The 15,112-nt window shown below is 37.0% G+C and overlaps 1 protein-coding gene and 1 long non-coding RNA gene across 2 annotated transcripts in view; one reads left to right on the top strand and one right to left on the bottom strand.

Moving 5' to 3' along the window:
* On the top strand, nt 1-2,270 carry LOC137034501 (uncharacterized). The gene is made up of 5 exons (XR_010896952.1): nt 1-442; nt 1,120-1,175; nt 1,421-1,508; nt 2,027-2,091; nt 2,209-2,270. It is a non-coding gene; the product is annotated as an uncharacterized lncRNA (long non-coding RNA).
* Nucleotides 2,271-6,034: 3,764 nt separating this feature from the next.
* Nucleotides 6,035-15,112, bottom strand: part of mapkap1 (MAPK associated protein 1) — a 45,919-nt gene continuing 36,841 nt past the window's right edge. Inside the window, exons 9-12 of the mRNA XM_067407778.1 lie at nt 13,781-13,921; nt 12,252-12,389; nt 10,224-10,321; nt 6,035-7,889 (exon numbers count right to left, since the gene is read on the bottom strand). Of these exons, the coding sequence (XP_067263879.1) occupies nt 7,767-7,889; nt 10,224-10,321; nt 12,252-12,389; nt 13,781-13,921 (500 nt within the window). The 3' untranslated portion in view covers nt 6,035-7,766. The remainder of the gene's footprint in view (nt 7,890-10,223; nt 10,322-12,251; nt 12,390-13,780; nt 13,922-15,112) is intronic.

Here is a 15,112-nt window from a genome sequence, read left to right as displayed (position 1 = left end):
TAAGGTGCTATATAGCACCACTGCCATACAAAGAACCTGTTAAGCCTCTGTATAGTTCTTTAAAGGTTCTCTAACTCTCTTATTCTCTTAGTTTAGTTGGGGAAAGGATTAAAAACAACATTAAATTACAGTGTATTTTCTAAACATAACCTGGTTCTCAACCTTTTTGTCCCCAAGCCCCTCTACACTGTTAGTGAATATGGGTGTAAATTGGATTGCTATAACTATTTGAGTCTGATTACTTCGTCTTTCTGCGAATTGCTCTCAATATTATAGTAGGCTACACTCAACTGCTCAAATATCTCACTTTCAGCCAAAGGATAATTTCTCTTTAAGGACCCCGTGACAGACGGTTTTTTTTTCTGACGTCATGACTCACGAGACTTTCTGGAGTTTTCTGCTCGGCCGCCATTTTCTTTCCCCTGGACTCGGATGAAATAAGGTAGGTTGGAAATGTTTTAATTAATATACGTTACTCGAAAATGCAAAGGTTGAACATGTGTTTTAGCGGTTTAGAGTTAATTAGCGTTGTTTGTGAACATGAATACTAACGAAATCGTAACTAACCGAATTTTTGAATTTTCGCGGCCTGCAGTAACGTTATAAAGGTTAGCGCTAATTGAATATTTCTATTCTATACAAGATGTTGCATTACTTGTTTTATTCTATAGAAATGTATTGTTGTAGTGTTTGGACCATGTAAATATGTCTCTAAATAATTTTTAAAAGAAACGTCTCCTTTACCGTGTAAGCAGCGCGTGCTATTTGAAATGATGCGGGCAGGAAGTGCGTGGGGAGCGGGAGAGACGCTCGAGTCGAGGCTGAGGGGATCCTCGCATTACAATTATTGAGTTTAGGTTTTTAAAGTAATGTTTGTCAGTTCTTTTAGTTGTCTTTTTTTCACGTTAGCTCTGATTTGTTCGACCAAAATGACGAATAAAGTGTGTGAGTAAAGACATATTTAAGGCTTAACGTTACTTCATTTGACTAGCGCGAGGTGTTTTTTTTTTTTAGTAGAATGAAATGGCTGAGTATTTACACTACTAATTAATTACTTGTACTGCAGCAAACAAGTTTTTTTTTTCCATTTATAAACACTGATTCCCCTCTCCCTTTTAGGATCTAAAGCTCCTCAATGTTTGACGACTAAGGACACTTTGCAATAACTTTACATGGTAAGTAATTTCTATAAAAACGGCTATAATTGTTAATAGATAATATGAATTACCAATGTTTGACATGTTTGAATAAAATCCATCTAATGTGGTCTATTGACTTGAATGTCATCCTCATTAACAAACTTTAGACTAAGAATTATCCATTCCAAAACATTCATCAACTCCCTCTTATGCCATCTCAAATGCATGCGACTTTTTTTCTTGTTGTTTTGTATTAATTTTTTTTTTTTTTTTTTTGACAGTAGCCATTGACATTAAATTAATCACAGTTCCAGCTAAAAATCTTTACTGTTCTACTGAAGAAAAAAAGTCAACTTGGTTGGCCTGATGGTAAGTAAATTAACAGCTAGCTTTCATTTTTCGTGAAATATCCCTTTAATCAAGAATGATTAAATATATTAGGGTGTAAAGCTAATTTATTAATTGATGCATGTCTTATTTTCAGACTTATAATTATATATTATAAATTCATAATTTTAAATGAAACCAATGACTGATTCAGATGCATTTCTTAATTGCAAATCTGTAGTATTTTAGCACTGACGAAGGCCTGTGTGCTGAAACGCATTGGAAAAATAAAGAATTGATTTTTTTTTTTAGCTCCTTTGTATTTATTTATTTATTTATTTATTTATTTATTTATTTATTTGTTTGATCCCTCAACGCCACAAGTGTTGCTGGTATTGTCCATAAATATATTAATTGCAAATTTGGCCAGTCATTAATATGAATTATTTTCTTTTTCTTGTCCTTTGCTATTGCATATCTGCAAAAATTTGATTTCCTATTACAGATTATTGTGCTTTTTTTTTTAATTAAGAAAATTAATCACAATTGCTTTATCACAGGCTGAAAACATTCACCTGAGAGAAAGTCCTGAAGACCTCATCAAGGAGTACTTTCTGAGTTGAACGTAAGAATATTCTATTTTGGTTTATTTTCAGAAAAATAAGTCTAAATTTGTGTATTTTGTAGTTATGCTAGCAAAAGGTGACCGAATTTGTTTTTTTTTTTTATGTTTACTATTTAGGATAACCAGACAGATGATTGAGGAGCAGCTCACCATGGCGATGTTCATTATTTGGAAGGAGGAGAACTTCATGAACCATCTGCTGACATTGAGGGAGTTAAAGTTTTGAATCAACTTACTTCAGTTACATCAGCTTGTGCCCTGCTTCTAGGTATGACATACATCATCAACCTGGCTTGTCCGAAACCCCTTTGATTTACTTTGTATGTATATGTTAGAGCTGCACAATTTATCGTAGAAAGGTCGCAATCTCGATTCAAACACCCACGCGATCCTACTTTATTAATGACAATGATTCGCCTGCGTCTGTTAAACCTTTGACAAAAATCCTACCGGAACATTCGGTGTTCATGCTGCCACTGATCCAGAAACAGCAGTTTTGAACCACACTGTAGTTATTCAAGGATTTGGTTATTTGATTTCTTTCACAAATATTAAAATTATCACATAAGTAATAAGACAAAAGTTTACAGTTAGGATATAAACACTGGACATCAGATAGTGATCAAAATAGAGAAAATCGAAACTAACATGGTGCTTCAAATAACTGTTGTATATAAATTACCTTGTTAAGCCACTAGGTGGCAACCAGTGACATTGTCATTGAATCATTCATTCAATAGATTGGATAAGGTTAAACCCTGATTCATCCAGTAGTGAAACAAGTATTTATTAATGAGCCATTAATATATTCAAAACCATTTTTAAAAATAATTCATTCAAATTAAACATTTTCCGGCAATTAGAGTCCAGCTATTAATATTTTGCTAGAACTAGTAAAATAAATGTTATTTTTAGTTGTCTATTTAGAATCGTGGGAGAATTGCGATCTCTATTTGAAACCAAAATATCATGATTCTCATTTCATCCAGAATCCTGCAGCTCTAGTGTGTGTCTCGTACAAATGTGAAGTTGTATGAATATCCAGTTGTGTTGTTTGAGAATTGCTTTGATTTGTGCAAGGGTAATCACCTTTAAAGGATTAGTTTACCCAAAAATGAAAATTCTGTCATTAATTACTCACCCTCATCATTGGAGGAACAGAAACCTCTCAGACTTCATCAAAAAGATCTTAATTTGTTTTGAGTTCAGAAAAAGCATACGCATAAAATACGAAGTATACTTTGGGCTTTACACACAGTAATGAATGTTTAAAAAGCAAAACAAAAAAGTATTGGGTAAAAGCATCCCCCGTGTTATGTTAACCTAATGATGTTATTTTGTTGAAAGGCCTACAGTTGGAAGCAGCTGTTCTCCTCTTGCCTGCACTGTTCAAGGTGGACCTGGGGTTGCTGTTTGACATTGAGGTGAGCCATGAACAGGTGACTACAGTGTGTGAAGCACAATCTAATCAAAGCACGAAGTACTTATTGCACATTTTGTTATAATTTAGCTTATAAGGTTTGCCTTTCAAATAAATATGTGAAGATGGTTAATGCTATTATCCCCTCTTCTCCAGGGCCATGCTCAGACCAGCCCTCCTGTCGTCCCAACACCTAAGATAGTGCCTAAAGCCTGCAGGAGGATCATCTCATGCAGTATGACCACATTTTGTTCACGTTGGATGGCCAGTTAATCACAGAGTAGAGTGAGGACGTCTTGATGGCACTGGGCCTCCTCCTGTGTGTATATTTTGCGTTTGGAATCGAATCCAATCCAGTGCCCTAAAGGACTGAAAAAGACACTGACCTTTTTGAAGTATGTTGTTTTGAAATTGAAGGATGCAGTCGGACTTCCTGTCACTGTAAAATGAGTGTACAACTCAATCTGTGAGTAGACTTTTGGAGTCAATACTCTCTCTTGCTCCCTTTCTTATGGTTTAAGTTCCAGTTTCTATATTTTTTTTGAAATCCCGAAGGACAAAAAAGAAACTGCAGGACTTCAGAGCATAACTCAGTATGTAAAAACAGGACTATTGTCTTCAAAAATGTACATATTTCAAGCTTGTTGCATTATTTTGTATAAAAGGGGAGTATAATGTGAGTTTATTTGCTGCTGAAAGAAATAAATTAAAAGGTTTTGAAAGTGTAATGTATTTTGTTTTTCAGTAAGCATTTAGTACATGATTTTGAATCTTTGAAGTCATGATTTGGTAAGAAATTATTAATTATCGTTCATAAAAGTGTAATTTAGAAGCATATTGACTCATCTACAGTAGTACCTGGCATGATAACGGGCCCTGCTAGCTCAAAAAACAATATATGGCACCTCTAATTTGACAAATGTGCTAGAAAACTATAAGAATAGGTGCTATATAGCACCAGAAAAGGTTCCCCTATCATAACGAGCCAAAGAACCACTGCTGGTGCTATATGGCACCTCTTATGGTTCTATATAGCACCATACGACAAGGTGCCATATAGCACCTTTAAAGATAGGTGCTATATAGCACCAAAAAAGGTTCCGCTATGATTACGAGCCAAAGAACCATTTTTGGTGCTATATAGCACCATTTTTCTTTAGAGTGAAGCTTATACTGAATGTACATATAGACTCTAAAAATTCTGGGTAAAATATGGACAAACCCAGCAGGTTGGGTTAAAGGGCACCTATTATGCCCTCTTTCACAAGATGTATTATAAGTCTCTGGTCTGGTCAAGTTTCAGCTTAAAATACCCCACAAATTTGCCCCTATTTGGGGGTGAGCAAAAACATGCCTTTTACTGTATTACTATATTGCTGGCTAAAAATAAATCCAAAATTGGTTGAAAAAAATGGCTGGGTGAAAACAAACCAATCCCTGGTTTTATCCATATTTAACCCAGCATTTTTTAGAGTGTAAAAGTAAGAATGAAATGGTCTCTTCTTCACTCAAATTGTAGCGTTTTCTGTCAGCATTTTACATTTTTCCTCTCAAACACTGAATTTACTGTTTTTATATATGCGCAGCGCGCATATGTTTCTGTGATTATCCAAAGCAAGCAAATATGAGCATTGGTTGTCTGTTGCTAAGTGTCTTCCTGTAACTTTCTAACACTGCACTGATTAAAAGCGGTGTTTAGAACGATGATAACCCGGGGTTAAGTACAGTGTGAAAAGTCCTAAACACACTCAAAGCGCTTGACCAATCACAACACACTGGTCCAGCCGACCAATCAGAGCACACTCTGCTTTTCAGAAGGAGGGGCTTCATAGAGACAAGGGGCCTCATTTATAAAGCGTGCATACGCTACGCCAATGCTCATATTTCTAAAAACGGTCTTTGACGTGGAAAAGAGCTTAGAGCCATGTCAGGGTCTGAGCAGACATACTCACTTTTCATTGTCAGATTACTGCAGATTTTTGGAAATCTACGCTATTCTTGCAGCTCACTAAGGATTTGGACGATGACTGTTGATCTTTTACGCTATATGTGTAACCCCTCCACCCAGGTCCTACTTGCCCCGCTCTGCGCAGGCCTTGAAACTGATTCTCCGGTGTTGGAGTTGGACGCTCTAACAAGGAAGCTTAAGTCTGCAACCTCTAGCGTCAGCTGTTAGAGCATCTCTTGAGATCAGGGTAGTGCGGTTTACTTGCACAGCAACTACTAGCTGGCCTCCGTTACACTCACCCTTCTAAACCTCACTCCTACCTGGGTCACGGCACCAATGTAACCCCTCTACACAGGCCCTACTCGCCCCGCTCTATGCGGGCCTCGAACCTGGGTCTCCAGCATGGGAGTTGGACGCTCTAACAAGGAGGCTAAAGGCTGCAACCTCTAACATCAGTTGCTAGAGCATCTTGCACAGCAACTACTGGCTGGCCTCTGTTACATATGTAAATGACATTAATTAGGTCAAGATTGCGATTTATAGATTTCACATCTGAAAGAGAGGCATACGCTCATTTTCTGTGTACACAGCCATTCTATGAATCACACGTACGCACATCTGAGAAATGATTGTAAGATCAAATTTAACACTGTTTCTGCGCAACATTTTATAAATGAGGCCCAGGAACTAAACAGAGTGTTACTGACAGACTGGGAAGAGAGGAGCTGCAACTATGTCAAAAATAGGAAAATAATGTGTGTACATGAAAACAAGCATGAAAACCAATTCTAGTAGAGCACAAAACCAAAATCAAGACTTTGAAAAGGGCATAATAGATCCCCTAAAAATAACGAAAAAACAATAAAACAACACAGAGACATGTTGTAGTTCAGTCTTTAATTAGAAAATCTACTTATATACAGTATACATGTACTGTAGCAAATCTTGTTGATTCCATAGGCCGCATGATAACCCCCTAGGTCATCGTAATATTATAAATAAAGTTTTATTTGAAATGTCTATTCAGCTGTAATCCCCATCACGGGAACACATGCTCTCTTTGTCCATCCGTCAGCACTGAATTGAGTATCAGTCATCGCTCTCTGGCTTTGACAGACATAAAAAAACTAAACGAAACAAGATCAGTCAAGACAACATGGCAGTCGGAAACCTGAGTCAGAACGTTTTGGATAGAACATACACCCTGAATCCAGTTTAACAACAGCAGCGATTGAAGTGGAGTTATAGGTAGAGAGAGATCCCTCTCATTTGTAGAAAGAAACAAGTTGAAACGGCAGGTTTGGTGCGGAGAACACACACAGATAAAATTAACCTAGTATAATAATGTTATCTTAAACATTTATAATGAAATGTGGCAAATACATACATTCCCATTGCAGCCCAAGAGGACAGTCGGAATAAACCAAAACATCCTTCTAAAAGAGGTAGAAGGCGACTGGTTCGTTATAATATATGCAATCAAAAGATACAATGCAGAGGGGAAAAACACATCACAGTAAAAAGAAGTTATTATTTCATATTTGATCATTAAAAATCTGTCATTCCTTAACCTACCAGCCTCCTCTGTTGGTAGAAAGAGTTGAGGCTTTTCCCGATGGTTAAAATCTTGTCATATTGATCTGTAGCAGGCACTAAAGTACTATGGCCAAAGAGGGTTTGTCATCAGACCCTGAATGTGGTTGCTATTTACATTTTCGTAAAAAAAAAAAAAAAAGATCACGATCCCTTTACCTGTCAGAGTCTGGTGTGGTTAAAGTTATAATATCTTTGATACACATGGGAATAGATAATACGGTTCACTTGCTCTTTCTGGCTTTTAAGGTTCCAACTGCGTTTGTTTTGGTGTGCGTTTATGTACAGTTCGTTTGCAGGCAGTGGAAGTAAGTCTTTGAAACTGACGCAGAAACAGCAGCAAGTTCTCGGTCCTTGGCATCCAGAGTCCAGCTGATGGTTTTGTCTGTTCTCGGCGATGGCTGTGGCTTCAAACGTTAATATAATTGTTCAATTAGATTGTTGGTTGGTTTTGCTAGTACATTCGAGTGACAGCAGAGAGCATTAGTGCTCTGATATGATTAAGGACCGTCAGTCCAGGAAAGGCCGACCTTAAGAGGCTGATTTCTCCATCCAGATGAGACAAGGATGCATGTCTCATATATATCCCATATTCTCTCTATCTTTTCTTTTTCTAAGCTTCTTGGAATCCTTCTATTCTTTATATTTTCCCATCTATCTCTTTGCCTCTGTTCACATAGGCCCGTTCAGTTCTGATCGGTTTGGCCGCCAGCCCTACTGGCCCGACTTTTTGTCCTTCTGGAAACTGAAACTCGTGCGACGGTTCAGTTTGCGTTGTTTCTGGGCGAAGTAATCCGCCCTCGACGTGCTGGCACGAGACTCCAGGATGTAGTTCACCTGGAAGAGGAAGAGGAAACAACTCTTGCTGTGAAAGGGATCATATTTATACAAATACACAGACTGTAAAAAAAGATGGACGACGCGACGGCGCTTCCTTCCATTGTACTGAACTGAAGCCAAAACGGACGCCGACGGGCTCTGACACGTTACGCAAAAACATCAAAAAAAAAAGAAAAAAGTTTGGAGCCTGGGCATGCACAGAAAGAATCGCCAGTGGAGCCCGGAGGCGGAGTCGCGGTATCAAACTTCCGCCCAGACTACTACGTCATCATTGATGTATTTTAAATAGGCTATATAAATTATACACAATTTAAAATTCTACCTATAAAATAATAGGCTATTCTGTTTCTAGAGTAATAATATTTTTGAAACAGCAAATTCAGTAGATAAACTCAATATGCCACTAGAAAACAACTCTAAAATGTCAGAAACGGTCCTGCCATTTTAAATAAAAGGTTTAAACTAACGTTACAGGAGATCGATTGCTGTAGACAGTGATCTATAATTAATTAGAGTAAGCTATCATTAGTTTTATCCTGCTAATTATTATTTTATACCCATAGAAATAATTAGTAACTGCCAGATAACGATCACCTGCTTTTTTCCGTCATGGCTAACATTAGGCATGCTATCTTAACTAATAACGTTTATTAATTAGCTTATAAAGCCCACATTTAAAGTTACAGAGAAAAGCTCAGATATCCGTCAGATCCTGTAGGTCAGTTAGTACAGTTTACTACTGAACGGCTCATTTTGTCGATGTGAAATAACACAGAAATTGAAAATTAATATTTATTTATCTTCAATCTCCCCTCGAAGCTCCGACAGTCCTCAGAGAAGCCGTCAATAAACTACGAATCACGACGACACGCCCCGTTTCTATAGCACCAAATTGCTAGCTAAAATCAAACTTACCACAAAAACGAACAATTGAATATAAATCAGCGTGATAACAACTACCTTAAATGACCAGAACAGTCTTTTGGAAAATTTTATTTGAAGCATAATTTATTTTTATGTTTTAACTTAAAGGGATACTCCACCATTTTTTCATATTAAACTATGTTATTCCCTTTACTAAGACGAGTTGATACATACCTCTCTCGTCTCAGTGCGTGCACTAAATCGCAAAAGTGAAAAGTCCTCTCACCGGCCCCCGCTCCCTCTCATCCTCCCTCTCATTTCCATCAATAGAACGAACGTGACTTTTACAGGAGAGGACTTTTCACGAGTGAAGATATTACTGCGCCAAGTCAAAGTGCTCCAGAGCACTTGCTATGGTATTCCGCCATACAATATAGTTATCCATTTTACACGCTTAGAAATGCGCAACGTTTTGTTTTGTGTCACCATCCTAGGTCGATTTACACTACTCGAGTAACTGTATTTAAATGGGGAAAACGTGGAGGTGTTTGGTAGCTTCTCTGCTTGGCCCCTATTGAATGAACTGGGCTGAGCTAAGTGCTAACAAAGTTTCGCCGCAAGACAGAGGGATTTAGTGCACGCACTGAGACGAGAGAGGTATGTATCAACTCGTCTTAGTAAAGGGAATAACATAGTTTAATATGAAAAAACGGTGGAGTATCCCTTTAAGTCTCATTCGTCTGCATTGAGAGGGCGGGGTTTATGACCTGTACTGCATCCAACCAACCTCCAGGGGGCGATCAAAGAGCCCGCAGCTTCACTTTTCAGGACGTATGAGGCATACCCGTACAAATACACAAAAAGTGCCCCTATGTATGCTATTTTAAAGGCTCCTAATTTTATTTTGGAGTCTCCTATATTAGGTTTACAGACATTCAAGGTCAAAAAACACTTTCATTTTCTCATAATATACAATGAAGCATCACCTTTTTCTCAGTGTCCGAAACGGTTCACTAAAGGATTCATTTAAGCCAAGAGCCTACTCTGCTCTGATTGGTCAGATGGTTCATTGTGTTGTGATTGGTCTAATGCTTATAGCACATGTTGGAAATCAAACGCCTATTTCCATTTCTGAATTTCAGCTCCGGATCTTCACAAACCAAACCAACACAAACCAAACTGCTGCAGCTACAACTACAGTGTTTGAGGGCAGAGCAAAGTAGACGTCAATCAAGCACTCTAAAAGATAAAGACATTTATCAGACACTTAGGCTCTGTTGTGCAACAAATCCTCCGCCATGGTCTTGACAGTCATCTCACCTTACTCTCGTCACATGATCAGTGAACAGTGATTCCTGCTGCACTACGTAAGACTCTGCAGCTCGTGCTATTATTTGTAATATTTGAAAAAGCATAATGGGGGCACTTTAAAACATACAAAAATATAAAGTCTCAGTTGAACCCTACCTTGAGGACAATCTCATTGACAGTAGCAGCATCACACTCGAAGTACAGAGCTTTGTAGTCGTGGTTGCTTAGATATGTGAGCTTAAATATTGCATGACCTACAAAGAAAGCATAAAGATCTCCTTACACTCAGGAAAGAAGCAGACACACGTGACATGATTTGGGATGCAACTTCTAAATGACCACCATGGTTCAACATACAGAGAGCATTTTGAGCTTACTGCCAGGCGATGGGAGTACATTTTTGGGAAATCCATGTTTTTTATGTATAAATAAAAATCCTTATGCTGCCATTGCAATATTTTTTTTCATTAATCTTAGCTTTTGACAAATTATTTTGGAAATTTTGTAATTTTTTTTAGTTATTATAGCCCAACAAAAATAAGTCTAATCAAAAGCTTCATGCAAATTTACATTAAATTAATTAGAATGTTTTAATGCATTATTAAATCTGGTAAATCTATATATACATACATTTATTATATATAATGTTGCAAAGCTTGGGGTTGGTAAGATTTTTTGCAAGAAAAGGATGCATTTATTTGATCAACCATAAAACCATATTATTGTGAACAGTTATTAAAATTTAAAATAGCTGTTGTCTATTAGAATATATTTAAAAATGTAATTTATTCCTGTGATCAAAGGTGAATTTTCAGCATCATTACTCCAGTCTTTTTTGCAGCTCAAGAAACATTTCTGATTATTATCAATGCTGAAAACAGTTGTGATGCTTCATATTCGGAAACATTGTATAACTATTTTGTGGGGTTTTTGTTAAAAAGAAACTTTGAAAAACAGAATTGTGAAATAGCATGTCTTTACCGTCACTTTTGATCTATTTAATGCGTCCTTGCTGAACAAACTATTTAGTGATAAACAAGAGCCTAACCGAAGGTATTGTTGGGTGCACAACAAACTGAATAAAATATGACTGTGTTAAACACAATTAATTAATCTCATAAATTAAGATGTTAACTTTGGCATCTTTGAATATGAACACAGGACACATAATAAAATAAATGGCCCTGCTCCAAAAAACAAACGCTCAGTTCCGATTGTGAGACTGGAGCATTTCCAGGCGTAGTCGGAGCATCCGTGTGCGGCACAGCGCCTGTGAGCAGACTTCAGCAATCTGTCTGCACTTCATCAATCACCGTTAGCAGCACGCGTCTGGAGAGCTGCGCTCGTGTCCCTGTCATATCCGCTAAGAAGAGATGTCTGCATCACTTACCAATGCAAACCTTACAGAAAGGCTGCGTAAATAGATTTTGTTTTCTGTAACGGAGTTCCCTGTAAGTGTAATGCAATATAAATCCCTTGGTGAGTTTGCAGTGCCACAACTATATCTGTCAGTCGGCAGTGATGTGGGGACATCAAAAGAGTTTATACATAAACCAGAAGCGTCTTCTCTGAGGTGGCAAGAACGGCAGTGACTATATTTTTGGTAACACTTTACAATAAGGTCTCATTTGTTGACATTAGTAAATGCAATAACTCACAATGAGCAACATATTTTTACAGCATTTATACAACTTTTGATCTTCAAAATGCATTAGTAAATATTAAGATTAACATTAGCTAAGATTAATAAATGCTGTAGAAGTATTGTTAAACATTGATAATAATCAGAAAATGTTTCTTGAGCAGCGAATCAGCAAATTAGAATGATTTCTGAAGGATCATGTGACACTTAAGGCTGGAGTAATGATGCTTAAAATTCAGCTTTGATCACAGGAATAAATTATGTTTTACAATATATTCAAATTATTACCAGTTATTTTAAATTATAATAAATTTTCATAATATTACTGATATTACTGTATTTTTTTTAATCAAATAAATGCAGTGTTGGTAAGCAGGAGAGACTTCTTTCAAAAACATAAAAAAAAGTCCCAAAATCTTTGCATGGTGATATTATATATATATATATATATATATATATATATATATATATATATATATATATATATATATATATATATATATATAGATATAAAACTTTACTAAAGTATGAGCAGAACTGACTTGGACTCTTCTCCTCCACCAGGTCGCAGGCACACAGCAGATCCGAGTCTATGGAGATCGGCTTCTGTCGGATCCAGAACTTCGTGCTTGTCTTCTGATTGGTGACAGGGTCGATCTCTACCTTTTCACCAGAAATTCCTGGAAAAGTGGAAAGGTTTTATCATAAAAATCACAAATCACCTGGGGAAACTATAGATTTTGACTCATTTTTTATCTAAAGGGTTTACAAAAGAATGGCATCCAGGTTTTAAAGATTAACAGATGTGTGAATTTATTTTCCCTGTTATTTAAATACGAATGGAGACTGAAACGGATTCTGTGGGAAACGGAGTGAGAGAGAGAGAGGGGTCTGGAATATTATTACAAGTCTATCTCACAAGCACACACAAAGTCCATCCATAATGGATGTGACAGCTGTCCATCATTCACATGACATAAAAAAATAGCATGCAAACATCAGTGTGTCAGAAAAAAAAAATCCAGCCTGTCAATCAGAGTGAAATTCCAAAGGAGATTCCACAGCTTCCTGCACACACAGGCTTCCTGCGCCTGGAGCGCTGCTGTAATTGGGATGGAGCTGTGACTGTAGCAACTGTCAAGTGTGCTAGAATATTTTTTTTGTGTTTTCACAAAACAGTACTGTGTTTGATCTGGAGACCCTCAGCCAAACTTTTGTTCATGTGTGGAGAAACTGAGAAGTCAGGAGAAGCCAGGGAGAATTGGAGAGACTTTTGTTACACAAATTTTTTTAGCGTTAGCATTTTGTGCCATACTAAATTAAATCTCATAATATAATAACTTACTACTGTAATACTATAATAATATTTTTTTTTTTTTTAGTTTTCACAAAAAAATATATATATTATATAAGTAAATATAAATAAAACGTTTGATATAAAAGTTATTATTTATATAACTATGGTAACACTTTACAATAAGGTTCATTAGTTAAACATTAGTTAATGTATTAACTAACATGAACTAACCATGAGCAATACATATGTTACTGTATTTACTAATTTTCGCTAACGTTAATGAAAATACGGTTGTTCATTGTTTGTTCATGTTGGTTTACAGTGCATTAACTAATGTTAACAAGATTTTAATAATGTATTAGTAAATGTTGAAATTAAAATTAACAAAGATTAATAAATGCTTTAGAAGTGCAGTTCATTATTAGTTCATGTTAACTAAAGTAGTTAAATAATGTTAACTAATGAACCTTATTGTAAAGTGTTACCATAACAATTATATGTTTACACACACACACACACACACACACACACACACACACACATATACATATACATATATATATATATATATATACACACACTTTTAGAACAACAACAATATAATACATACTATTATAATATGATTCTACGCTATATTATACCATTCCATACTATATTACAGTACAGTACTCTTTTTTTTGTCCCACTGATTCTGAAGAGAAAACTCTCAGAATGTTGGTCTGTGTATCGGCAGAAGTAGAGTCTAGTGTAAAACACAGGGATTTGTAATCTTACCTAGCTGTACATCTGTGGTAAAGCGGAGCTTGTGGATCATGCTGATCTTGAAGGACTTGTAGTGGTGACTGCTCAACATGTCCTGTACCGTAGTGATGTCTATAGGCGGGTCTTCCTCAGAGCTCTCCTCGCCTCGAGAACCTACAGAAGAAGAAAGAGATGTTTGTGCACTGTATATTTAACATTGCTGTTGTTTTGCAACAATGAATGTGATCAATAAAGTGCATCTATTCATCTAAATGAAGGAAAAACTCTCTCTGAAATGTTTCTAAAGGGGTCCCATTATGCTTTTTTCACATTTTTTACTTTCTTTAGTGTGTAATCTTGCTGTTTAAGCATGAAAAAGGTCTGCAAAGTTATAAAGCAACAGAATTCGCTGTTTAAGGACTACAACACATGGCTGGTAGGGACTACAATGAGCTTCTGGGGAGTGACATCACTAACCCTAAAATTTACATAAACTCCACCCCTGAGAACACACAACAAAGGGGGTGAGGCCATGTTGGGCTGCTTTAGAGAAGAGGAACAGTTGCTGTAGTAGAGTGTTGTTGCCATGCCATCATTTTACACCGGACTGCTTCACAAACGAGGATCAATTCAACGCTGGATTTGCACAAAAGATTAACATGACGGCACATGCTAGTGGATGAGTTGAATCAACTCCACAGCAACTACATACATTTATCCACTAACCATTCAGAAACGTCCAGTTTCATTCTAAAAGTTGTAACTTCTTCCTGAGTCTCTCCATCAGTGTCGACTCCGGTTTGAACAATGTAAGGCTGAACACCGTTACTGACAATCCTCATTTTGGCTGCGTGAGATTCTCCAGCTTTGTTGTTGTTGAGCTGTTAAAGCTCCGCCCTCTTCTGGAAAAGGGGCTGGGAGTAGCAGCTCATTTGCATTTAAAGGGACACACACAAAAACTGTGTGTTTTTGCTCACACCCAAATAGGGGCAAATTTGACAAGCCATAATAAATGATCTGTGGGGTATTTTGAGCTGAAACTTCATAGAAGCATCCTGGGGACACCGGAGACTTACAAAAAAAAAATCTTGTAAAAGGGGCATAATAGGTCCCCTTTAAATAATTCCCACCCAAAATAAAGGGAAGGGGCCTGGTTGAGTGAGTTAGTAGTGTGTTGAAACTTGCGGTTATGGTTAAGGGGTGGGACATTTTCCAAACATGCTTGAAGCAGTTGACCAATCACACCACAATGGTCCAGCCGACCGATCAGAGCACTTTGTGCTTTTCCCGAAGGAGGGGTTTCATAGAGAGAGGAACTAAACAGAGCGTTACTGACAGACTGGGAAGAGAGGAGCTGCAACAATA

This window comes from Chanodichthys erythropterus, chromosome 13 (genome assembly GCF_024489055.1).
Source record: "Chanodichthys erythropterus isolate Z2021 chromosome 13, ASM2448905v1, whole genome shotgun sequence".
Lineage (NCBI taxonomy): Eukaryota > Metazoa > Chordata > Actinopteri > Cypriniformes > Xenocyprididae > Chanodichthys > Chanodichthys erythropterus.
This window is presented reverse-complemented; position numbering and strand designations above follow the sequence as displayed.